Consider the following 24,936-nt stretch of genomic DNA (forward strand, 5'->3'; position numbering starts at 1 on the left):
ATGCTGATGAGGTTCTGAAACAAGGGCCGATTCACGTTGATACTGTTATAACTTCAGAAGCTGCAGCTGCCACTCATCCACAAGCATCAGATGTTCCTCCCTCTGCTCCAGCTCCAGAAGTTGCCGTTTTAGCTGCCAGAATCGACAGGATTCAAGATGATCAGCAGCGATTGTTTCAGATGGTTGAGCAACAAGGACAAGTTCAGACTGAGCAAAGCAAGCAGATTGCAGAATCATCAAGCAAAATGGAGGCCATCATGAAGTATCTATTGGAAAACCTTCCCTCCTCTTCCAAGCCATGAATTTCTCATCTCTATCATGCATGCATTTATTCATTATGACTGAATTTATTTCATGTTGACCGTGTTAAGTTTTTCATTCTCTGATTCAATGCACCGTCCATTAGTAACTCACATGCTTTTATGATTGATAAGTTTTATGCATGGTTTTCTGTTACTTTTCTTCTTTATATTCACTGCGTTCAACTTCCCCTTCACATTCAATTCCATTCTTCTCTATTCTTATCTCCTCCAAATCACCATGACTACTGTCAATTTGATATCTGAACTCAAGACTCTGGTATTCGACCAAGTCTTTCCATGGAGTGTCAATCTATCTTCTTCTCAGCTCTCTCACGCTCTTGAGAAGATTGAGACTCTTCTGAACTGCTGGCTCACTTCTCATCAAACTCTCTGTCTTCAGAACCTTCAAGAAGTTCTGACTGACCTCCTGCGTCTGACCACTCGCCGGAAGGACGTTGAAGATCAGCTCCAGGGCATTTGCATGCTTCTGGAATATGAAGCAGTTAACGATGAAGCGGATCCAGAGGCGGTCCAGGAGACTGTTCTCTTGAAGGAGGAACTGGCTACTCAGTTAGCCTCAATTGATACGGACATTCGTCCTCTCCACCTTCAACTTCTCTCCATGAAGAATTCTAGAGCTTTCCTATTTATCTAGGATTAGTCTTCTCGATCCTTTGTACTTCTTCTCCGTTCAGTAATAATAACATATTTTTTTTTTTTTGCCTCATTTCCTGTTATTGTTATTGTTGGTTTTGTTTTTCACTCTTTTTGATTATGACAAAAAGGGGGAGTACATAAAATGGTTTTGATAAACTTTTATGGTTTTGATAAACTTTTATATATTATAAAACCAGTAGAGGAGAACAAGTATCAATACTTATAGCACATAGATATTGTCAAGCGTCCCAGATAAGGAATACATTTTGAACTAATCTTGCTTCTGACGTCTTATTCCAATTATATCTAGACAAGACTCTATGTTATTATGTGATATACGCTAAGTTCTGAACCATCACTTCTGATGAGTATACATCTATTCAAGCGTAAAATATGATCACATAACCAGACTCCGAATCTAAACTATTCACCAATTCATCAAGTCATAGATTCAGGGGGAGTCAGGGGGAGACCCTAGCTCAGAATCAGGTGCTGCCCTTGATTCAGAAAGAGCATAGCAAACTGTTACACAAGGATAAGTTTAATCTCTGATCTTTTCTCTCTTGTGTATTCAGTTTATTGTGTAAAAATTGTTCATCAAAATACTTGTTTTGTCATCATCAAAAAGGGGGAGATTGTAAGATCAAGGTTTGATCAGTGGTTGCATCTCTATGTTTTGATGATTACAATTAAGGTTTGTGATGATGAACAATTGTGGTACCCTAACGTTTGTCTTTTTAAGTTGTGACAAACAGGTTCTGAATCTGACCCAAGCCTATTCGTTCAGAAGAAGAAGAACCAAGGGTTACTAAAAAGAGAGCTCATTATCCTACCATGTTCGTTCTGAACAGTGGCAAATACTTCAGAAGTTCTGAAGATGGAAGCTCTCAAGAAGATCTGAAGAACTCAAGTCAGAAGTTCTGAAGACCAGATGTTCCAGTGGAACGGTCCAGAAGCAGAAGACTCAAGTTCTGAAGACTTGCAAGAAGTTGGTTGTGAAGATCCAAGCTATTCTAGCTCTGACGATCAGAAGTTCTGAGGAACTTGTTCAGAAGCAGAAGTTGCATGGTCAGAAGACTCCAAGCTTCAATCTGACGATGATCAGAAGCTTCACCTACATTCATCTGAAGCTCCTTGATCTCAAGTCAACCGGTGAGAGGACAGGTCGCTATCACAGTACAACATCGTACAAGTCTCAGTCTGTCCGCCACCTACCTTGTACAGCCTAGCAGTCTGATATTACAGAATTGCCACTCCAACGGATAAAACCCTAGCAACGGCTACATCACAAGTCTTGGAGTATATAAAGGCTGAAGAAAGAAGAAAGAAGCTGAGAAACTTTGCTGAAAATATTCAACACATACGAACCATTCTCTTAGCATTATTTCTTCACTGTTCTTAAACTTCTGAGTTTACTATTCGCTTGTTATAAGCACTTATTGTAAACCCGAAACCTTTTACACATTTTGTAAAGTTCATCAATAGACCAAGGTGTAGGATCACGCGCTTACCACTAGACCAAAACCAATTGGTGTTAGTGAGGGCGCAACGTTATTTCTTATAGCGTAGCAGACAGCGCCCCGTTTCGAATGCTACCTGCAGGCAGGATGCTGGCCCACCTGGACCCAACAATCCCCCCCCCCCCAGCACCTGCCAGCCAAACTAGCTGCACAGCATGCCTTCCGTGGGATTCGAACACGGGACCTGGCTCTGATACCACTTGTAGGATCACGCGCTTACCACTACGCCAAAACCAATTGGTGTTAGTGAGGGCGCAACGTTATTTCTTATAGCGTAGCAGACAGCGCCCCGTTTCGAATGCTACCTGCAGGCAGGATGCTGGCCCACCTGGACCCAACACAAGGTTGGTCGGATCTTGAGAGGACTGAATCAAGGCTGATTCAGTATTTAGCTAGTCTTAAGAGGATCGGTAGATCAGCTTCTTAAGAGGATACTAGTGAGAAAATCAGTGTATTGTTAGTCACTTAGCAGGTTGCAAAGTGCAGTTGTAACACTCATTGATTTTAGTGGATTGCCTTCATCAGAAGAAGGAAGAAATCACCTTCACAGGTGGACTGGATTAGCTTGAGCTTTTATCTCAAGTGAACCAGGATAAAATACTCGTGTGTTTTACTTCCTATTATTCAGCACTTAGTTTTTATCTTTGAGTTTTGAAAAAGCTTAAAAGTATACCCGAGATTCAAAAACTCTATTCAAACCCCCCTTTCTAGTGTTTTTCGCACCTTCAGGTTATACAAGACCTTGTCTTGGTACACAACTCATAAGTTAAACGTTATTACGGTAGAAAGCATATTATTATTTGCTTATGTTTTATTGGATGCATGATTGGATGTTGTTCTTGAAGAATGGATATTGGATGAAATGTTGTGCTGAATTGCTGTGATTGTGTCTCATGCTTGAAGTGATGCACAGTAGAAAGGGATGATAGTACACTATGGGATATAATGGTACTTAGGATTATGAGCCTAAATGGCATGGTATCAGGATTGTCTCTGATACGTTGAAGCACCTGAGGTAGTGGGAAGAGGGAAAAGATAATCCCCGATTTAATGAGTTATCGATACTTTCTTTTGGAAATCGACCTACCTATAACACCTTAGGATTACCCTAGGATAGTTAGAGTAAACAATTAAATAATGATAATAGAATAGGCAAGTGAGCCTTTTTTCTTTAAGCGATTTAAAAAGTACATAACCATTAAACGGCGGATTAGAACTCCCGCTTGTATTCCTAAAACTACTTGATCTTGTCAAAGATCCCACCTCTGAAATAATTATGGTGTATTTACTCTAAGTAAGGCAGCAGATGCTTGTTTCTAATTTATTAGAAACTTAATGGAAGTATAAGGGGGAGATGATTGATACTTGAAAATACACTTAAGGAGCAATAAGGAGTAGGAAAGTACTGTCACTACCACTAAGAGAGTGGGAATACAGAGACGCCAAAGGTGGTCATGTTCAGAGATGAATTGACCCGGGATTTACGCGATGGCCCTACCTCTCCATCAGCTACCGGCAGGGTCCCGGAAAGGCCGGCCTGATGTGATGTAACAAGGACTGCATAGTCGTGTACTTCTGTATGTGAGCTACTGGGCGATCATTGTCCAGTAAAGAGTGGACTGTAAGGAGTGTCCATGTTCCCGAGACGACTTTCCGAAGATAACGAAGCAATAGTTTCGGGCCCTTAAAACATACTCATCACATGATAAAGGAAAATAAATTAAAAAGGTTGGCAATGAACTCACCATTTCCTACGAAGTAGTGAGAGAAGTCAATTCGAAGGACGGAGATATAAGGCAGAATTAACCATATTGCATTACTACTTGTGTTTGCTAACATGTTTGTATTTAATGATGTGTTGGCTTATGTTTTAACGCTTATCTTATCTGATGTGTATTATTGTGCAAGTTGCGTATGACTCACCCTTGCACTTATTTTTATAAAAGCAGATAGCAGGTGTGACAATGAGCTTCCCTCCAGTCCTCGCGATCCACGCTGATTTCCCGTCCCGTGCTGGCTGGCATGTTGACCCAGTTACCGGATACTGCTTTTATCAGGGACTCACGATTTTGTGGTGCAGGGATCCAGGAGCAGGACACATCGGTTTCCCAGTGACACTCCCTATGGTGTTTTCATTCTTTCTGCCGAGCCATGCTCAGCACGTTTGTCCGCAGAGTCCAGGTAGTCCACAGGTGCCAAACCCACAGGCAGGCGAGCCCATGGAGACCGGAGAGCCTATTCCAGCAGTACCAGTCGCTGTGGTGAGCCCACAGGGATCCCCAGATCAGAGAGTTCCGCAGACCCAGGAGTCTATAGGATCTCCTCCACCCCGGAGGAACTTGTCTTGCTTTCGGGTCACGGCCCGCAAGCGAGTGAGATCCCCTAGATTCTCCCGAGATGCCAGGATTTACCGTCGCAGATTTTGGAGAGGCGAGACGTCTGGAGTCAGAGAGTCAGAGCAGGGTCCGACAGCAGAGCCAGGGTCAGTGCCAGCAGCCAGTAGGGGAGTCAGTGAGGAGGATCCGGAGGAGGAAGTTCCGAGGGGATGAAGCCATATGGTCCGAGTTTCTGATGAAGATGATCTATGTTTCCTTTCTGTATTTTGATTACCTGTATCAGACTATGTGCTTGAGGGCGCTACGTCCTCTTTATGTGTTGTCTTTTTATTTGTAGACTTATGCGGTGGATCCGCCCACCAACTATGCATGTTATGTTTGATCTGTGTGGTTCATATCATTATTCTCTGTAGTCTTAGGTTAGGAGGTCGAAATGCCTGGGGATGAAAAGGGAACGCTTGAGTAATCCTTACTCTTGCGATCCCGACCTGATGAGATAGTAGCGAGTAGGAAAAAAAAAAACCACCCAAAATTACGTTGTGTGCTCACTCCTAAGTGATGGAGCAAGGTGAAGTCGTCACTTAAGGAGGGGGACGCCACACCCTGGGGTCTCGTCCAGTCCAGGGACCTTATTTTACACGAGCTATGAAGGCTTGGTGTCTTGCTAAGTATGTTGGCATGTCTTTCCCCGGTAGTGATGAAGATGTTGTTCCAGGGTTGGCTGAAGTTATAAAAGAGAATTTTCCCTCTAGGTGTTAGGATGGGTGCTCTTTTCTCCTTGGGTTGTTGTCTTTTTTCTTGTTTGGTTTGGTGTTTTTGTTTTTCCCTTTCTGTTGGGTTGTTCCCCCTTTTGTTGATTAATAAATTATCATTCCTTTTGTTCTCCAAAAAAAAAAGTTGTTGAGTTCTATCTAGTAATTCAAAGGAAATGGGGAAGAGAATGAACCAAGACTAGGGTTTAGGGAAAGGAGAGTTAAAAACAGAAAAAAAAAAAAAAAAAAAAAAAAAAAAAAAAAAAAAACACCCTCATATGATGGGCTGGTCGAGCATTCCAAGGGGGATGAGTTGGTGAACCTCTCCTATAAATAGAATCTCAGTCAGAAGGCTAAAATCACACACCTCAGTAGCGGCTTCCCTTACTATAAAAACTACACTTGAGACTCATCAAACTCAAGTGGTCCCTCTCCCTTTTGGTGGCTGAAACCCCCTCCTTCCCTTGGTAGTTGATAACACTTTTCCATTCCCTAATTCTTCAAAGTCTTTCGTCTTATGCGCTATAACCTAAGGAGGTAAGGATAGCTTCTTAATTAGTGCGTGCGTCTGCCTGTTTTCTATTTTCTTACATGTACTTGAGATGAAGGTGGTGTTATGGCGTTTAAATTTTTACTTGAATTTTCCATGTTGTTGTATTATTGTTTTATGGCATGCTTAAAGTGTTTTAATGTTGAATATGCCTTTAAGATGTCATATTTAAACTTGTCGTATGAAATTGAAAACGGCATGTTGTTGGGCATTGGGGTGGTCATGGGTCACTTGATTTGCTTTTGTGATATGAACATATTTGAATTGTTGATAAGTTGTTTATCTTCTATCCTTTAAATCAAGATTATGAAGTTGTTGTTAAGTGATAGAGATATAAATTTTGTTGTTATCTTCTTGTTATCTTAAGATGATTTTAAAATTTGTTATCTTATCTTGAGATTCGAATTCAAAATTGGATATCTTATCTTGATTTTGAATTCGAGTTTTGGTTTTTTTGTATTTGGAGCTAACCCTTATTGTTTGCTACTTGTCTATGTGGGCGCTTAACGCTTTAGTTGATGGGCCGTTAGTGAAGTCTGAATTTTCTTGACAACAAGGAGTCGATGGCGAGGCTTGCGGTAGGCGACGAGAAGCTTGAAGCACTTGCAAAAGTGGAACATTATTTGATAGACTTCGTTTTATTTACCGTTGAATTTTTATCGAACATCGTTATTTTGTTAGAATCCTTGCGCTAGCGGTTTTATTTAATTATTTGGGACTAATATTGTTATTGCGATAGTGGACTATTTATTTGAATAATAGTACTCAAACAAGTTTTGAAAATCAAATGACAAGCTGATTTAAGTTTTTGATAAGTTGATTAAAATGAAATAATCGAATTGATTTTAAACTTAAAAGGATAATTGAATCGTTTTGAAAATGTTATCAAAAACCTCATTTGAGTTCATGTAAGAACTCGGTTTGTTCTGTCTAAGGAAAGAAGGGCTTTCAATGAGGCATTGTGCCCGACCAACTTACATGGGAACTTCTCGGGCCATTGTTTAGGTGATGATGGGCCTTTTGGATTTCGAAATTTATCACCTCTTTGGACAAAAAAAACCCCGAGTTAGTCCTCATATTTATTTGGGTTACTAATGTGATCCCTGATTTAGAAATTGGGGCGTTACAATATGTACTTCCCCTGATCTTTATTTTAAGTCACTTTTTTGTGAAAAAAATTATTCATAAATATAAGTCACTTTTTAGGAAGCATTAATGTTTTTTTTCCTAACTTACCTTCAAATTTAATATGAAAAACATAGTGAAATTTTGACATATTAACTTGAAGATAGAGAAATTCATGGGAATTTAAATAAGGGTAATATATGAAAGTTAATATATTATTTTATAAATTTATTGATTGTAACTACTTTTCTAGTTTAAAATTTTTTTTTCTTAATCTAAGATAATTAGGTAAAAATGATATTTATATATATAAACGGAGGAGTATTAAAATAAAAACCAACGATAAAACAATTCGTCTATCATAAAACAATATCTATCTATCTATCTATAATCTATCTATCTATCTATATCTATATCTATCTATAATCTATCTATATCTATAATATATATAAAGGAGAAGTTTTGGGAGCTTTGATGGTAAATTAGTAATTTAATAAATTAGTGTGCATGAACTAGAGATTGTCCATGGTTATTTTAGTAAATTTCAACATAAATGATCAGGAATGCAACCTGGGCCGTTCATATCTTTTAATCTTGACCGTACGTTGTTTTTGTAGTGCTTCCACTTCCAGACCCTGTTGCGGAATCGTTTATATTCCTCACAGCATTCAGACTATTTATTTCCCTTATGTTCCACACTTCCACTATCTGAGTATTCAATTTTGAAGCATCAGGTCATCACTTAGTCATAACTTATTTGGAATTTGAAGCATCAGTTTGATTTCTCACACTATTTTATACTCCCTCCGTTCCTTATTATAAGTCCATTTTACCTAAATATCTAGGATTAAGAAAAGTGGTTAAAGTTAGTTAAGTGCAATAAATTTGTAAGACTTTTTAATTAACTTTACTAAATTATCCTTACTTATAAACACTTCAATTACTAATTCTCAGTCCAAATTAATATCCCACTATCTCTAGAATTGTACTCCATATAATGCATTTAATTAATACTCTTGTAGTCCACTAAGTAATCCAATAGATGAAAAGCTTGAATTTGTAGAGTTAAGGTTAGTGAATGATAGTGGCATTGGAAATAGACTAAAATATGAAAAACTGAAATATTAAGTTTTAAATGTAAGGGTAAGTTTGGAAAAAACTAATCAATGCTACCTAAATATTTGAAATGGACTTATATTTAGGAACAAAAAAAACTCTAAAAAATGGCCTTATAATAAGGAACGGAGGGAGTAACTCATAGTCACCTCATCTTCTAAACGGATTCATCTAGAAACCTTTCAACTCATGAAGCTTTTCCTATATATTCATTACCATGTAGGTGTTCCTCCTTGCAATTCCCGGATTCTGGGCTTATGGGAACCAGGTAAACACTACTCTTTGCATAATTGTTAATTAGTCTAAACATTCCATATGATTTTGAATTTTTTTTCTAAATAATGCAAAAAAGTTTTTTAATTAGCAAAAAGGGGCACGAAAAAATTTATTTAGCAAGATGGGGTACTTTTAGTGGGATTCGCGAGTTTTGTTGCGTTTCCATCTATTATTCTGAAAAAGGTCTGACTGCGTTGGGAGGTGCAGGGTGATTGGGGAAATCATTGCTTTATGATGGTGGGATTCGCAAGTTTTCTTGCGTTTTCCATGTCAGGGTGGCAGGTTGCACGTTATTGGATTCGCAAGTTTTCTTGCGTTTTCCATGTAGTTGGAATGATGGTCAATGATGGTGGCAGGGTGGCAGGTTGCACGTTATTGGTGTCGCGACTTTACCTGCGAATTCAAGTGCTTTTCAGGTGCTTTTCAGGTGGCAGTACTGACATGGAGGGAAAGGAATGGCTAAGATTGAATGCTCAATTTTTTTTTGCGAATCCAGGATATACAAAATGACAAAATAAGCGAGATTGACTGGATTCTCAATTATTTTTGCGAATTCAAAACACTATAAGTTAACTCCTGAGCCTCATAACTTTCTTCTATGAAAAATACACTTCAATATTTTCAAAACTTCAATCTCCTGCATTTCAGAACGTTTCTGTAACGAAAAAAACCTTTGCAATGGATCAAGTTATTACTTTTGTGTATTACGATGGCAGGGTTGTCCATGGCGACCAAGGTGCCATATTCGAAGGTCGGAGAAGGTCCATGCATCTGGATCCATCAAATTGTGCCGAGGGAGTATATGGCTGAGATCCATACATTGTTTGAGTCTCGGGCATCTGCATCGGTGTCTCTTCCTGATCATCATGAACCCCAGATGACCCCGCCCCATAATAGTATGGTCGGTATGTCTCATTCAGATCAAGGGGGTACAATGAGTACTGTCCATGTGGAGGTGGTAGTGTTCCCCCCTGAATAATAACATGTTCGGGAATCTGAGATTCTCGCCGTCTTCCAAGACCTTCCCCTTCTTCTTTTCCAGTCGGCGGTATGTCATTTGTGGTTGCGTGTGTAAACTCCATAGGAAAGCTAGGAACCGATGCAGCGGGATGAGATATCCTGTCACTTGCATGGCAAAGTGTAAGGCAACGAGCAGCTTGGTTCTGAAGGTCATGATCCGTGTATAGTGGGCGACCTTCAGGTGTCAGTCCATACCATACATGCTGAACGCGCATAGCCTACATTATTAATAACAGAGTGAGGATGTTACGCACATATATGAATACAGAAGTAAAAATAACACAACAATTTAAAAATAATAACCATTTGCCCCCTTGTTGCAGCCGCACGCGTCAACCAACGAACGGAATACTTGTCGTACCAAATCATGTACTCATCATTTGGCCCAACAAGAGTATTAGTCTCGGGTTGGTTAGCCAACCTCTGGTGCCTCTCCGACCACAGCTGTATAAAACCACGCATGTTATGTACCCAATCCTGCTTTTCCTTCCCTTTTAGAGAAATATCATGCATTTCATTAAGTTGAGACGGTGCATCCGGTACAGGTTGAAACATCCCGAATTGTTGCATAACTCGATCCGGTTGATGCCACTCTGAAATGTGATAGAGTACCATTGGCACCACAGTTCTCCATAAATGCATGTTTTCTCGACAACGTTCCGGAAGCCCATTGAGAACACGATCAGAGTACGGCTTCCACACAAACTACATACACAAGAAGGATAAGAATCTAAATGAAAATAAAGATAAGCAAAGTCCGACAAGCTACTCACGTCATTAGAACTCAAATCGTCTAGTTTGGTGCGCCACCACTCGATTTGCTTCTTTGCCCACTTTATTGGTTTTTCCGGATCCGGGTCCCTCCATCTGTTTAATATATAAAAAATGAATGAACCGTAATGTTTGAATTTAAGGACATGAAATTAACAACGAAATTTATTATTTAAATTATGTGCATACCTTGCCGCGAGTGGGAGGCCACGGTGCAACCTCGGTGGATCCGGGCCGATTCCTGGAATCCTTAGCCATGCCCACACTTGTATCAAATAAGCACAGCCGCCAATCTCTGTACGTGAAGCACCAGTTGCATAACACAACTCATGATAGAGAAGTGCTAGTACGGCTGAACCCCAACTATACTTTGCGGTCTCCTCAAAGTCTCGTAAGAGAATGAGATATCTAAGAGGGACATGTGAACCGGTGTGGTCACAAAGTAAGAAAGTACCAATTAGTCGCAAGATGAATGCTCTTGCAGCATACATAAGTTGTATCGGGTCGGCACCGGCTAGATTATGAAAATTAAATTGCTCAGCCAGCCAAACCAACTTCAAGCCACCTCCTTTGATAGCACTGGCGGGTGGCACCACTCCGAGCAAGTCCTCTACAAGCTCAGACCAATCACACCAAGTAACTCCGGTGACAGGATTCCCATCAATGGGTAAGCCAAGATGAACAGCAACATCTTGCAGAGTGATAGTACACTCTCCGAACGGCATATGAAACGTGTGTGTCTCAGGCCTCCATCGCTCCACCATAGCTGATATTAAAACTTTGTCAAGTTTCAGAGACCCAGCTAAGGCAGCTTCGTAAAATCCGGCTTGACGAAGGTGGCCTACAATTTCAGCGGGAATAAAATCTCGAAAATCCCGATATTTTCTCACTTTCAGAATTCTATTTATTTGGTTCCACGCACCAACAGACACGTGTTTGCCATCTTTTTGCAAATACAACACACTATCATTCCTCGGACCCAATTTGACCACTTCTTGGTCGGCCATTTACAATACCTATTGAACATAATGAATAAAAGATGATAGTTAATAAAATTTAATGATAATAATTCTAAAATAATTTAATAAAACTTAATGATAATAATTCTAAAATAATTTAAGTAACAAAACTTAATGATAATAATTCTAAAATAATTTAAGTAACAAAACTTAATGCTAATAATTAATAAAAGTTATACAATATAGTTAGTAATAATAATCAAGTCACATATGAAAACTAGTCATTTACTTATATCATTATTAACAAAACCATTAAAAAAATATTTCAAAGTAAAGGTTGAAAGAGTAGAGAAAATACCTTTATTTTGAGGGGGGAGAGTTCAAAGAAATTAACACTTTGAGAGTTGAGAGAAAATTGGTCGAGAGTTGGGAGAAAGTTGTGAGAGTTAAGAGATTTGGGAGTTGGAGTTGAGGGAGTTGGGAGAGTGGCGGTCTATTTGTAGGGGTTGGAGACCGCCACAAAACACTACAATTCGCAACATTTATTGCGGTTCCATGGTCAAATCAGAGCTGCCACGTTCCTTCCCCATGCAGCCAGACTCACGGGTCCTGTCTTGTTCCCCTGCCACCCTGCCACCCTGCCCCATATCACCTGAATCATTGTGCCATCATTCACCCTGAAAAGTTGGTCTCGCAATAAAACATGCGGCTCCCACTCCCCATCAATGTGTCCTCCTCGAGTCAATCAGTCAGCACGTGGCCCTTCCTCCTCGAGTCAGTCAGTCAGCACGTGGCCCTTCCCCATGCATCTCAAGTTGGACTCGCAAGAAAACATGCGGCTCCCACACACGGCCAAAATCATAAGGCAATTATTTTCCAATCACCCTGCAACCCATCATTCACCCATCATTTCCCAATCAGCTTTTACTTTTTCAGACTTGCAATTCGCAACATTAATTGCGGAACCCAACAAAGTACCCCATCTTGCTAAATATTGTTTTTAGTACCCCTTTTTGCTAATTAAAAATATTTTTTGCATTATTTAGAAAAAAAATTCTATGATTTTGATAAATGATAACCAGGTTCCACTTACACATGTATACCCATATGTATTTAGCCATTAAGAAACCTCCAGCAACGGGTGCAATACATTGTGCAACTATTGGCAAACGATTTAGGAATGGTTTTATGTTTTCAGTTGAGGTTTTGATTTGAGTTTAAATATATTTTAACGTTTTTTATATGAAAATGTTAGGGGCATGTGGCTAAGTGATTCTGTTGCACTCGATTGTGCTTCGCATTGCATCTGGATGTTCATGTGAGACAATTGTTGAGGTGGGCTTAGTTGGAGTGGGAAGATTGTTCTCTTATATGAAGTAAGCTCCCAAAGTCTGCATTTTTCTCTGTCTTGGTTTAATTTGTATAGAACTATTTTAGTTCGTTTTCATTATATGCTTCATTTTGTCTATATGAAAGTCAGTGTTGAATGCACTGTATTTTTGGAGGGACCCTTCTGTGTCCTGAAAGAATTTTACTAGATTTAGCAGCTTTAGTGAAATGGATCACATTTTTTCCCTTTTCTTACTTTTGCTTAATTGGAGTGTTGCAGGATGACATTTTGTGTTGTTTTAAGAAACACTGTTTGGGAAATGGTATATCTAAGAGACACTTTTCTTGGAATATTAAATGGCAACGTCTAATCTGTAATTAAAATTTTGCATTGCCTTCTTTGTGTAGCCCTTGCTGTCAAATATAAGCTTGACTCACTGTGTATGGAGTTGCAGCACCAAAATAAAATATTTTTTTGGTAAGGGCTATAATAAAATGTTGATGGCATATTTCTATTGCAGCACTCCATCTGAAACTAATTGTGTAAAGTGTAGTATTTCCAAATGTGAGATGCCAAAAATTATTTTGTCTTTGATGTATGCAGAAAAAAATTACATTTTATGTGCGAAAAGTGTTCTGTTATTAATTATGCAGCTGAATCAATGCAACCAATCCCCCTCCCATGTAAGCTGAAATTTGTTAGATAGAAAATAATCAAAACATGTAAGTTTGACAAGGTCCTAAACAAGATCACACTTCTATGAAAGCAAATATTGAACCCTACTTAAACCGCCGTATTTGTTGCGCAATGATATAACTTCTCTTCTTTGGGCTATGGTTTGTCTTTTAGGTGACTTTTTTGTACCCAACTTGGTGAATCAGAATTATATCATTAGATGAACACGTATCATGGGTACAGGGGAAAAGATACAATTTTTGAAAGAGTTATTACAAACACTTTCTTTTTTAATAGTCTTGGTCCTTGAATTTTCATAAACAGGCAGCTTGAATTTATATTGTAGTTGAAGAAGACTCATTGAGGAAAGGGTTGAATGAGTGGCTCCTGAAGCTTGCTGAATTTGCTATATGCTTAGCAAAGTTTCTATATAGGTAGTTGGAGGAACTCATGCTCACCTTTAATTAACTTATCTTTCGGCCTAAGTGCATTAGCTTTATGATTTGGATTCGTTTGTATGTTGATATAATATAACTTACCATATGCTTCTGAGCTCTCTGGACTGGAAAGACAGGGGGCATATCAATTATATATGATATCCATAGGTTTTATACGAAACCAAGAGGGCTATGCTATGCATAGGTTTTCTACACAAGCTTCTGCAAAATTCCCACTCTATTTTTTTCTTTAAAATTGATTATAAAAATAATATATCTTGACAGGGCAGAGGTCAGAGCTAAACAAGACAGTTCCTTTGGAGCACTTACTAAATGATCATCGGGGAGAGACAGTCTGCATGAGTTAGAAGCTTATGCCTTCAAAATTTTCTCACACAACATGTGGGCTTAGAGGAGAGATACTATATGTTCTTCCATTTTTAACAACTACAATTTCCTCCTCCTACTATGTCGATTACCAATATGTCAAATTATCAGAGTGGAGTTTTTTTTCATAACATGATGGAAATAAAAACCACATTATTTAAATTTGAAACTTAATACCACACTTGCAATAAATTTAGAACTTAACACTTGGAATGCATTTTTGTATTAAGATTTAATAGTGACATAAGACTAATAGAGAAAGAAACGTGTGACATGATAGGAAAAACAGATAAATTGGAAGAAGAGTGAAATTGAGATGAAAGAAAAAGTAGGTGTGAATTCATTAAAATTGAAACCTTACGTGTCTGGTTTTTTTTTTAAGGGAATGCAAGTATGTTATATATGAAGCGGAGGTGCTGAAAATTCTGAATGCTTTGTTTTGTTAGCAATATAATGTTTAAAATGTGCAGATTGAGAATGATTCAACTCTTGCAATAGGGTGGGTGAGAAAGGTGACTAAGAGGCCTTGGAAGTCTTTGTTTGAAATAAAAACTTTTTGGGGACCAAAAGCTAAGAAAACAAATTCCAGGACCGATTTAGATGTATCTGATTGAGTAAGGGATTAAAAGCATATTAACCCTAGAAAACTCAAAAATCACCTCATTTTCCTTTTATATTCTCTGCTCTTATATTTTTTTCCACTCATATTCTTTGTAGCATTCTCTAGAGTTACAAATCATGCATAACTATAAAAGCTATTTGCGACAATGATGACCATAACTCTCATACTATTTCAAAAGTAGTATATAAAGATGTTTTATGAAATGTCATATAAGTAAGGATTTTTTAATACAAAAAATATAATTTTTTTTATCAAAGTATTCTAATAATTATTCTTTAATGTTAATTTCTTTTTCAGAAATATCTTATGACAATCACATTTGTAAATTGTGTACTCTACATAGTATTGTATTGAATTTTCCAATTGATATAATGACTTATTTTATAAATCTATATAAAAAAATCAAATAATTTTACCTCATTATACTAATTATTATCCTTTTCATTTTTGATTTCTTTAAAAAATAACTTTATTTAGTTTTCTGATGCAACAAAAAATAAAACTTTCTTTTTCATTTACTTAGTATATTAATTAGGAATAATTTGATAATTTCAGTTACTTTGTTTCTTTCTCAATGTAACTATTCCACTTATAAAAATGTAGTATAATGACATATGCCTTTTACGGCTCATATATGTTTTATCAACTCTATGCAATAAACTATTTAATTATTATTTAAAAATTAAATAATGCAACATTCTAATAAAAAATGACACAAAAATTAATATAAATATTATGCTATTAAAAAAAATCAGACACATGATTCACACAATAAGACCATGTGTAAATTTATGTTTTATCATATCCAAAATTAATTTTATGTCATAAACTTTCTTTTAATAAACGTCACAAATAATAAACAAAAACGTATATTCCCCGTGCAACGCACGGGTAAAAATACTAGTTATCTATAGAAGCTAAGTTATGCCACATTTATATAATTTGACTCAATTTTTGGATTCTTTTTTCTTTTAGTGTACAAGTCGCACAAAATGTTTTCTCATTTATATGTTATTTTAGTTAGGCAATGTCTTGAGTTTATTTTAAGATAGGTCCATTATTGCTCGATTGTCAGTAATAGATCAAAGTTAATCATGGTTGAGCTTGGTCTTAGAACTAAACAAATAGCACCAGCCTTTGACAAAAACCTGACCTCATGCGTCCTTTTTTATTCAAGATTGATTTTGGTTGTGTTTATTTTATTATATATGAGTTTAATGGATATGCACTGACAGTGTAAAATAGTTTTACACAGACATCCAATTGAATTCCACCAAATCAGAAAATATATTATTCTTTTAATTAAAATTAAAGTCAAATGTAATTATCTCTCCTATGTGGAATGTTTTGATTGGATGACTGTGTAAAACTATTTTACACTGTCAGTGCATATCCATTAAACTCATTATATATTGAGTTGCATGTATTGTGTCAATTATTGAGTGTGTTTGTTCTCTATCCTCACAGTTAATACTCTTGACAAGCATAAGATTAATCACTCGAAATTTGGAAATTACTTTAAGTTAGGTCTCTTTTAACAAATATTTCTCCTAATCACTCAAAATTTAGAAATTACGTTAAGTTAGGTCTCTTTTAACAAATATTTCTCCTACATACTGTTAAAAAATTAAATCATGAACTAAATGTTTTAGGAGACTAAGATCCCGTTTGGAAGAGTTTATTTCAGCTTATCTGATAGCATAAGCTCTTATTTCTCCTACCATAATTTGTTTTGAGCTTATTTTCATAAGTTATTCATGATAGCTTATGAAAAAGAGTTCATACTTATATATAGCTTATTTTTTATTTATTTTAATAAAAATTTAAAAATATCTTAAACGCTTAATTAAGCTGTGTTTTCAAACGGAGCCTAACTATCTACCCGCTTACTCATGAATATATTAGGGACCAACTACCAATATATTATTAGCTCTATTATAATTTGTTTGTCTATTATTTTTGGGATGAAAAAGAATAACAATAGAGCCTTAAGGGGAAAGGCAAAGTTTGGTTCAACATTCTTTCCAATTTCCATCTGGTTGACTGGGTAGCATGACTCATCCCACTATAATTGCGCACGCGTGGCGTGGCATGATGAGGACCTTTGGTGGAGGATCCCCGTGGCACCACTACTGGTTCTTATTCATTTTCATTTCGGGGTTGACACTGGTTCTTATTCTCAATTCCTGATTGCAAAATTTTAAATTAACCATAAACAGCTGATACTAACACAAACACAGTCATCCTCAGCTTTTTTGTTTTTGTTTTTTGGTGCATAGTCACCCTCAGCTTTAACCTGAACCCACAATTTTTCATTGGCACCCAATCACACCGCCCATGACGATCTGTGTTGTTCAGAAAATATCCTGTGGGTCATTTGTGTCCCCTGCTGCAATTTGTTAAAAAGATAAATTACAATTGATGAAAGAAAATTGAATTATGATATATACACACATCTCCACTTCTTTTCCACCTTCATTTTTATTTATTTATTTTTTTTATCAATCAAATTACATATCAAATCTTTACTTTCTTTATCATTTTTTCTTATCTCCCTCTTCCTCCACCTTTCCACACCTCATTTTTTAAAATGAGGTGTGAAAATAAAATTATTCAAGAAAATTCGATAACTTTGTATAAATATATCATAATAAATAGCTATCTACTACCAAAAAAAAGTCATTAACCTTTATTTTACCGGTGACACCCCATTTAGAAAATGGTTATTTGTTGCTCCTATATAATAAATGTTTTTTTTTTAATTCGAATTCGTATTCAGATTCTTATGAGGTTCTAGTTTGTTTTCCACAGCCTATCTTGAAACTAAAAAAATTACTTTAAAAAACATGATAAAGCAACTTTTGTCTTTTTAGACGCTAAAACTAAAACTTCTTTTAACTTATAATTAATAAACTTTTCATCTTTTACAAATTGTATAAATTGTCTTTTATCCTAAAACATCAAAATTACACTTCTCATCTTTGAAAGAATAGGAAAACATTATTATGGACACTTTTTTTTGGTGCAAAATTGTACCACTCCATTTTGACCCACAATAGCAAGTTTTTTTAAAAAAATCAAAAATCATATTTTCTTGATCTTTAATTAATTATTAGGTTAATTAAATTATGTCAAATTAAATAGTCATTAATTACTAGGTTAATTACTAGTTCATCATCTTCAAATCTGAACCACACATCAACGTGTTTTTCAAATTCTCAACCAATCCATGCCTAAACCTTCTCTCCCAGATTTAACATAAATCCATCTCATATTTAACACCAAATTTACCCTCCATAAACATCTCTCTTTCACTGTAAACACAGTTACAGACAAAAAGAAGTTTTTCCTTCTCCCACTCCCTCGTCTCTCTCGGCGTCTCCGCCACCCTCTTCTCCTCCCGTCGCCAGCCACCGATCAGAAACCATGGACGGGTAAAATACCTAGATCTCCTTCTCCACTTCCCGGCACCCTCTTCTTCTGCATGCAAATTGCCTGGAGAGGGTCTCGTTACGTAGAAAACTAAAATCAGGGTCAACAATCGCAAAAAATGTAAACTTGGGGTCAAAAAGCGCATTTAAGCCTTAGAATTACTAGTATTTTACTATCTTTGTATTGTATTTTCACCGAGGGCTTTTTTTTTGTCAAAACCGAGGGCTTATATGATGGTCTTATTTATTAGAATTAAGGATTGGGCCTTAGGCCTTTATTTTAAGGCTTACATTTCCGGTTCATATTGGATAATCTTGTGTTTTTTCCCAATTAGGTTTATATGATGCATCAATAGTCATGGAGTCATATTGGGCTAGTGTGAATTTATGCTGATCACTCCATCATCTTAACCCTACCTTTCTATATAAGGGTTAGTCTCTTTGTAATTTTTCATTCATGAATAATTTCATAAATTTCCTCATTTGCGAGTTAGTTTCTCTAGAGTTTTCTCTCTAGGATCCCAAAGAGAATTATCAAGCGATACACACTCGTGGCTTCTCAAACTTGTGAATTATCAAATTTCTATAGATTTTGGCTTCTCTTCTTGCCGCCTGCATCATCCCTACCTCCTTCGTGTTTGAGTTTTCTTCATCAAGTAAGTTAGATCAACAAATTAAAGAAGAAGCTAGACCACAGTCGCGATTCAACTGTGATTAAAGAAGTATACATTTATTATAAACATTAGGTAACTTATTAAGATAATATTTTAAGAAATTAAGTAAAATTAAACTTTAAATTAACATAAAATCACAATATTTTTGTTTTATAAAAAATGAATTATAAATAAATGTGAGTAATCTTTTTTTTTGCGAATTGACATACCTGGTTCATGTGGTAGTTGTTAAAATGCAACACCAAGAGAGCTTGGGATCAAATGTTGGTACCAACCTTAAAAAAAGATCTTTTTTTTCGCTGCTTCAGAAAAATACGACAAAAACTACCGAATTACAAAGGAATCCCTCAAGAGTAAGTCTTGGACATCCACATGGGTAGGGGTGGGAATAGGCCAGGCCGTTCGTAGGGGCCTATGGCCTAGCCTACCACAGGGCCAGGCCAGGCCAGGCCAAATTGGTAGATAGGCAAGGCTTAGGCTTTTTGAAAAGCCTATTTAGTTAAAAAGGCTAGGCTCAGACCATTTAAAAAGTCTATTAAGCCTTATAGGCTGGCCTATTTAAGTAAAAATAATTAGTATTTTTCTGGTACATTGTAAATATCATTAGTATAAATATATTTTACTATTGATGATGTTTATATATTAGAAAATTATCATAATATCTTAATATTATATACTTATTGACATTTTTATATATTTAAGCAAATTGACTTATATAATGACTCAAAGTTATATGCCTATTTAGAAATAGATATATAACGTATTTAAATACCTTAATATGAAGTTTGATTTTATACTGGCTCTCCGACTCTAAGAAACCAACATAATCTCCTGTTTAGTTTCATTTCTACCTAATAGCTTATAATATTATGAGTACGATTGTTGAAAAAATTATTTTAGTATAATTTAACCCGTTAGTTTATAAGTTTGATAGCTTCTTTACAAATAATTTTGTTAGCAAACGTAAAACTTTTGTTGTGAAATAGGCCTTTAAATAGGCTACCAGGCCAGGCTTTTGAGAAGGTCAGGCCAGGCTAAAAAAAAGCCTTTGACAGGCCACAGGCCAGGCTCAGACCTTAAGATTTTTAAACAGGCTAGGCCTATTTACGTAAAGCCTACTTAGGCCCAGCCTATTCCCACCCCTACACATGGGGTCTCTCCATGATCTTCAAGCCATCCAGGGGACTATCCGCTCCCAAGCGCGCCAGACGATCAGCCACCGTATTGCAATCTCTCCTAACCCACCTCAATTCCACAATCCACTCCGGCTAAATCCTATTATGGATATTTTTTAGAATTGGCATAAGTTCCAAACTCTCTGCATCATGCAATGAATTTAGCAGATCCTCACAATCAACCTCACGGATCACCTCTCTATAACCCCTGCTCCAAACTAATGCAAGCCCATCTCTAAGAGTCATTGCTTCACCCATAAACACATGAATATGTGAGTATTCTAAGTTTGCAATATACATTTATTTGACAAAATGTAATTTTATTAAATCTAAAATATAAAACATTGAAGTTTTTTTTTCCTCAAATATCCGTCCTAAGCTGTTGTAGTCGGTTTAATAACACAAATTTATTTAATTTTATCTGGTTTTGGTCGGATTCAATCGAGTTTTTACCAGTTTTCAAAAATTGTAAGATCTACTAACTTTCTTCTGCAAAAGTATTTAATACTTAACCGGTTTAACTGGTTGGACTGGCCGATCCATTTGGATTAAAATAATGATTGTATCAAAGATATTTCTAGTCAACCCCAAAATTTATTTTTTACATTGCATTCACCCACTCTTCTTTTAATCATGGAGAAAAAAAGGGTACGATTATAGAAAATAAAAATTCAGGGTGAATGAACTGCAAAACAAATTTCTTTATCTAATATAAATATCGTTGTCTAATGAATAGAAAAGGTCATTAATCCAATATCCGATAGCTGGATTTGGCACCCCAACCCTTAGATTTCACACCCCCAATTTTCGGATTTTTGGGTTCCGAATTATTTCGGAATGTTATATTCCGAAATTAATTCATGATTTGTAGTGCAAAATACATGTAACATCCCACTTTTGAGTGAAAAAATACTTCGGAAACCTTATTTCCGAAATATTTCGGAAATTAAGTTTCCGAAAGTGGGGTGACATTTCTAATGAGTGGGGTGCCAACTCTAGCTCTCCCTATATCCTTGTCAAAGGCCAACCACAGAGACAGTGACTTTTTTCATATATAAATTTGATCACCAAACCCACACCCACCTAAAATCCTAAACCTCTCTTTCACTTGACTCATGTAAGTAAAGCAGCCCATCTCTTAATTACATGGACGATCATCGAAATTCAACTCCCAATGCCATTGGACTCTGTCTCCTCCCACAAGAACTCATCCAAAGCATCTTCCTCTCCCTCGTGCTTCCCGAGATCGTGCGTTTGAAGCTCGTTAACAAGTCCTTCTCCCGCATCATCTCCGACCACACCTTCATCCGCCAGTGCAACTCCCTCTCCACCACCACCACATGGCTCTTCGTCTACAAGAAGCGCTGGCTCCGCGACGCCGTGCTCCACGCCTTCACCGACCGAAGCCCCGACCGCTGGTTCCGGATCCCCATCGCTGATCTTCTTAAACCCCTCGACTTCCACGGTGAGGACCTGTATTTCCTCGCCGCCTCCGCCAACGTCTTCCTCTTCGCCTCCAACAACGTCCGCCGCGAGGTACTCGCCGTCAACCTCATCACCGTCACCGTCAAGAAGCTACCCCCGTCACCGCTCGGCCCGCGCGGCACCTCCTCCTGGCGGAGATCCGGCATGAAGCTCGTCGCCGACCCGTCCGGGTCGGGGAACTTCCGCTTCATGTTCGCCGAGTTTGTCGGGAACCGCGCCGTTCTGTTTGTCTACGACTCCGTGACTGACACGTGGAGGTCAACGCAGCCTGAGGAGAATAGAACCGGTAGTTTTCTGCCACGTGGAGGGGATCACGTGTTTCTCAACGTGGTTCACGGGCCCAGGGAGAGTGTTCTGGTTGCATCGTCGACGTCAACGTCGACACCTGAGCGTGTCGACGCGCCGGTGGTTCTACGGCCACGATTTGATGGTGGAAGGGGGAGTGAAAATGATGATTTGGGATTAACCGTTGGATTCAGCTGGGGGAAGGTGATTGATCGATTACACGTGTACGGCGATGGGTACATGATGATTGTGAAATCGGAGGGTGCGAGGGGGAACGGGGTGACGAGGGTGTTGAAGGGTGTGGAACTGTGGGGTTTGACCTTGGATGGAAGGAAGTGGGAACTTGTTTCGTCGGTTTCCGGTGAAGTGATGAGGGTTATTGAGAAGAAGCCTTATGGGGTGATGATGGGGTGCTTAGAGGAGAAAAATGGGATAGTGAAAGCTGCTTTGGTGTCTAATTGTGAGGGTTTTTGGGACATGTTGTGGCTTTCTTTTGATACCATGTGGAAACGTTGGACCTGGATGCCACTGCCTGATTGCAAAATGAAGGGTTGGAACATGGCTGGAATCAGCTTCTCCTCTGGGCTTACCTTGCCATGATCATGATCCAATCCAACATTTGGAAAACAAACATCACACATCTGCAAACTTGGATGCTTGTTTGTTCGTCGTGGTATTTATACGGTGTTTTCTAGACTTTTTTATTTTGTTCCCCCCCCCTGAAGTGGTCCATTATGATCCATGCCAATTGTGCATGAGCATATATATATAAGTCAAAGCTATGTAAATATTGTTGACAAAAAAAGAAAAACTATGTAAACTATATATCAATGCTGTTATTGTATTGACTAGTTTAGTATAATAACTCAAGTGTAACTGAAGTATAACTCAAGTAAGGCAACTTTGTCCATTATCTTCTACCTATTATTTTCAACCTCAATTATTGTTCATTGATCAAATTTTTTTTTGGGTGAGCTTATCTTTATATTGGGCTTGGATCTGAAACCATGTTTAGCCCATCTGTGTGACAGCACATCATCTGTCTCACTTTATACTAACTTTATTCTGTCACATATGTGAATATCATCTATGTTTTAACGTGTTAGCTTAGCATTGTCTACTGTAGAACACAGGTCATCCTTCTATAGGTTGCTGAATACATCCTTTTCCTCCTCCTACTGGCATAGCTTGGTTCAATTGCAATTCTAGACCTACACTATGTGTCATTGACAGTGAGGGGTGGAAGTAGGCTGGGCTTCACTAGCCTTTGCTTAAATAGGCCGAGCCTTCTTAAAATATTCAAGGCCTGAGCCTGGCCTGTAGCCTGTCAATGACTTTTTGTTTTGCCTAAGTCTGATCTATTTGAAATCCTGGTTTGGCATTATAGCTTATTTAAAAGCCTGTTTCATTGTAATGCATTCAAGAAGACTGAAAATTTTACTTATAAGCAAGTCAACAAACTTATAAACTAATAAGTTAAAATACAATAATATGATTATATGGTCCAAGTTAGTAGGCATTTTCTAAAGAGACTTATATAATTAAATCATTTTATAGTCTCGCATATTTAAACATATTGTACCGTCATTGACTTTGAACTAGATGATCAGGTCCCTACCAGAAGGGCAGATTGCCCTCCGAAGTTTGGGCTGGACAGGTGAAGTATGGGCTTACATGCTAGAAGACTAATGTAAAAGCCCACTCCATTACGAAGACATCCAACCGTTGATAAGGAAGCAACCCGACCGTTGATCACGTGCTTGGCTAAGGTCATGACTGTCGCTGACCAACACAGTCTGGCACCAAGTCAGCCGACCAGGTGATGAAAGGCTTCCTTGATAGACGAGATTGTTTCACAAGTCAACCGACACAGTAGTTATTACGCCTCATTAACGGACATGATTGGTCAATTGTAATAAATACATTCGTTAGGGTTCAGAGGTCGACCTGCTATAAAAGGAAGACCTCCCCCTTCTATGTAGATCATCTGATAGACACTGAAATAATATTATACACCTTTTCATAGTCTTTTATGCTTCCGACCCCTTTGGAAACCCTTGTCGGAACATTGGCGCCCAACGTGGGGTCTCGGTAAAACTTTTCCCGAGTCCTCAAGGTACATTGACCTTCTTCTCAACCTTGACCAGCATGGTAGAGACCAGATCTCACGTCAACGACTCAAATGGTCCAACTCCTCAAACGGAGGAGACCATGAACGCGTTGATTGCCCAGATGCAGCAGCAGAACCAGGCGATGCAAGCCCAGATGGCTGGAATGGAAGAGCTCCGACAACAGAACCAGGACATGCAGGTACGACTTGCAGGGGTGGATGAGCTTCATCAACAAAACCAAACCTTGCAAGCTCAGGTACATGAACTCACAACGAATCATAGGAGGGATACAGATCTTACCCTTACCGCACTAGAGTTTCAGCTTTTCTCGGAGGCCATAACCATCGTCAAGATTCCGGAAAGCTTAAGGACCTTGGATCTTAACTCTTACGATGGTACAACAGACCCTGAGGAGCACCTCGCTGTTTTCAATACAAAGATGTTGATAAATGGTGCAACCAAACAATTGAAGTGCAAGCTATTTCCAGGAACCTAAAGAAGGGTCCTTGATATGGTTCTCCGGCCTTCCACCCAGATCTGTAGTCACGTTCAATGACTTTTCCGAACATTTTCTATCACAATTCTCTGCCAAGCAAGCCGACCAGATCACCTCAGTCAGCCTTTTCAACATCCGTCAAAAGTCAGGTGAATCATTGAAAAATTACTTGTTCAAGTTCACTAATGTCTTCATGCAGGCTAGAAACAAGGATCCAACAATTTGTACCGAGGCATTTGAAAATAGTTTGTCAGCGGGTCCCTTCAACGAGGATCTGTCCATCTGTCATGCGCAATCGTTGGATGAAATTCGCAGAAGGGCAACACCGTTCATCATACAAGAAGAGAGCAACCGCTTGAAAGCAGATCGGGATAAGGAGGAAAGAGCGCGTCATCAGACCAACCAACCCAGACGGACAGATCCCTTCACCGATCGAGGGAACCT

The 24,936-nt window shown here is 38.0% G+C and overlaps 1 protein-coding gene across 1 annotated transcript; it reads left to right on the plus strand.

Moving 5' to 3' along the window:
- Positions 1-20,980: 20,980 nt before the first annotated feature.
- Positions 20,981-22,825, plus strand: LOC130720655 (uncharacterized). Its single transcript, XM_057571650.1, has one exon. It carries the CDS (start codon positions 21,262-21,264, stop codon positions 22,483-22,485), a length of 1,224 nt encoding a protein of 407 aa, XP_057427633.1. The 5' UTR covers positions 20,981-21,261; the 3' UTR covers positions 22,486-22,825.
- Positions 22,826-24,936: the final 2,111 nt, after the last annotated feature.

Source organism: Lotus japonicus, chromosome 1 (genome assembly GCF_012489685.1).
Source record: "Lotus japonicus ecotype B-129 chromosome 1, LjGifu_v1.2".
Taxonomy (NCBI): domain Eukaryota; kingdom Viridiplantae; phylum Streptophyta; class Magnoliopsida; order Fabales; family Fabaceae; genus Lotus; species Lotus japonicus.

Coding starts and splice junctions, on each gene's coding strand:
- LOC130720655 (XM_057571650.1), top strand. CDS start 21,262: ATGGACGATCATCGAAATTCAACTCCCAATGCCATTGGACTCTGTCTC.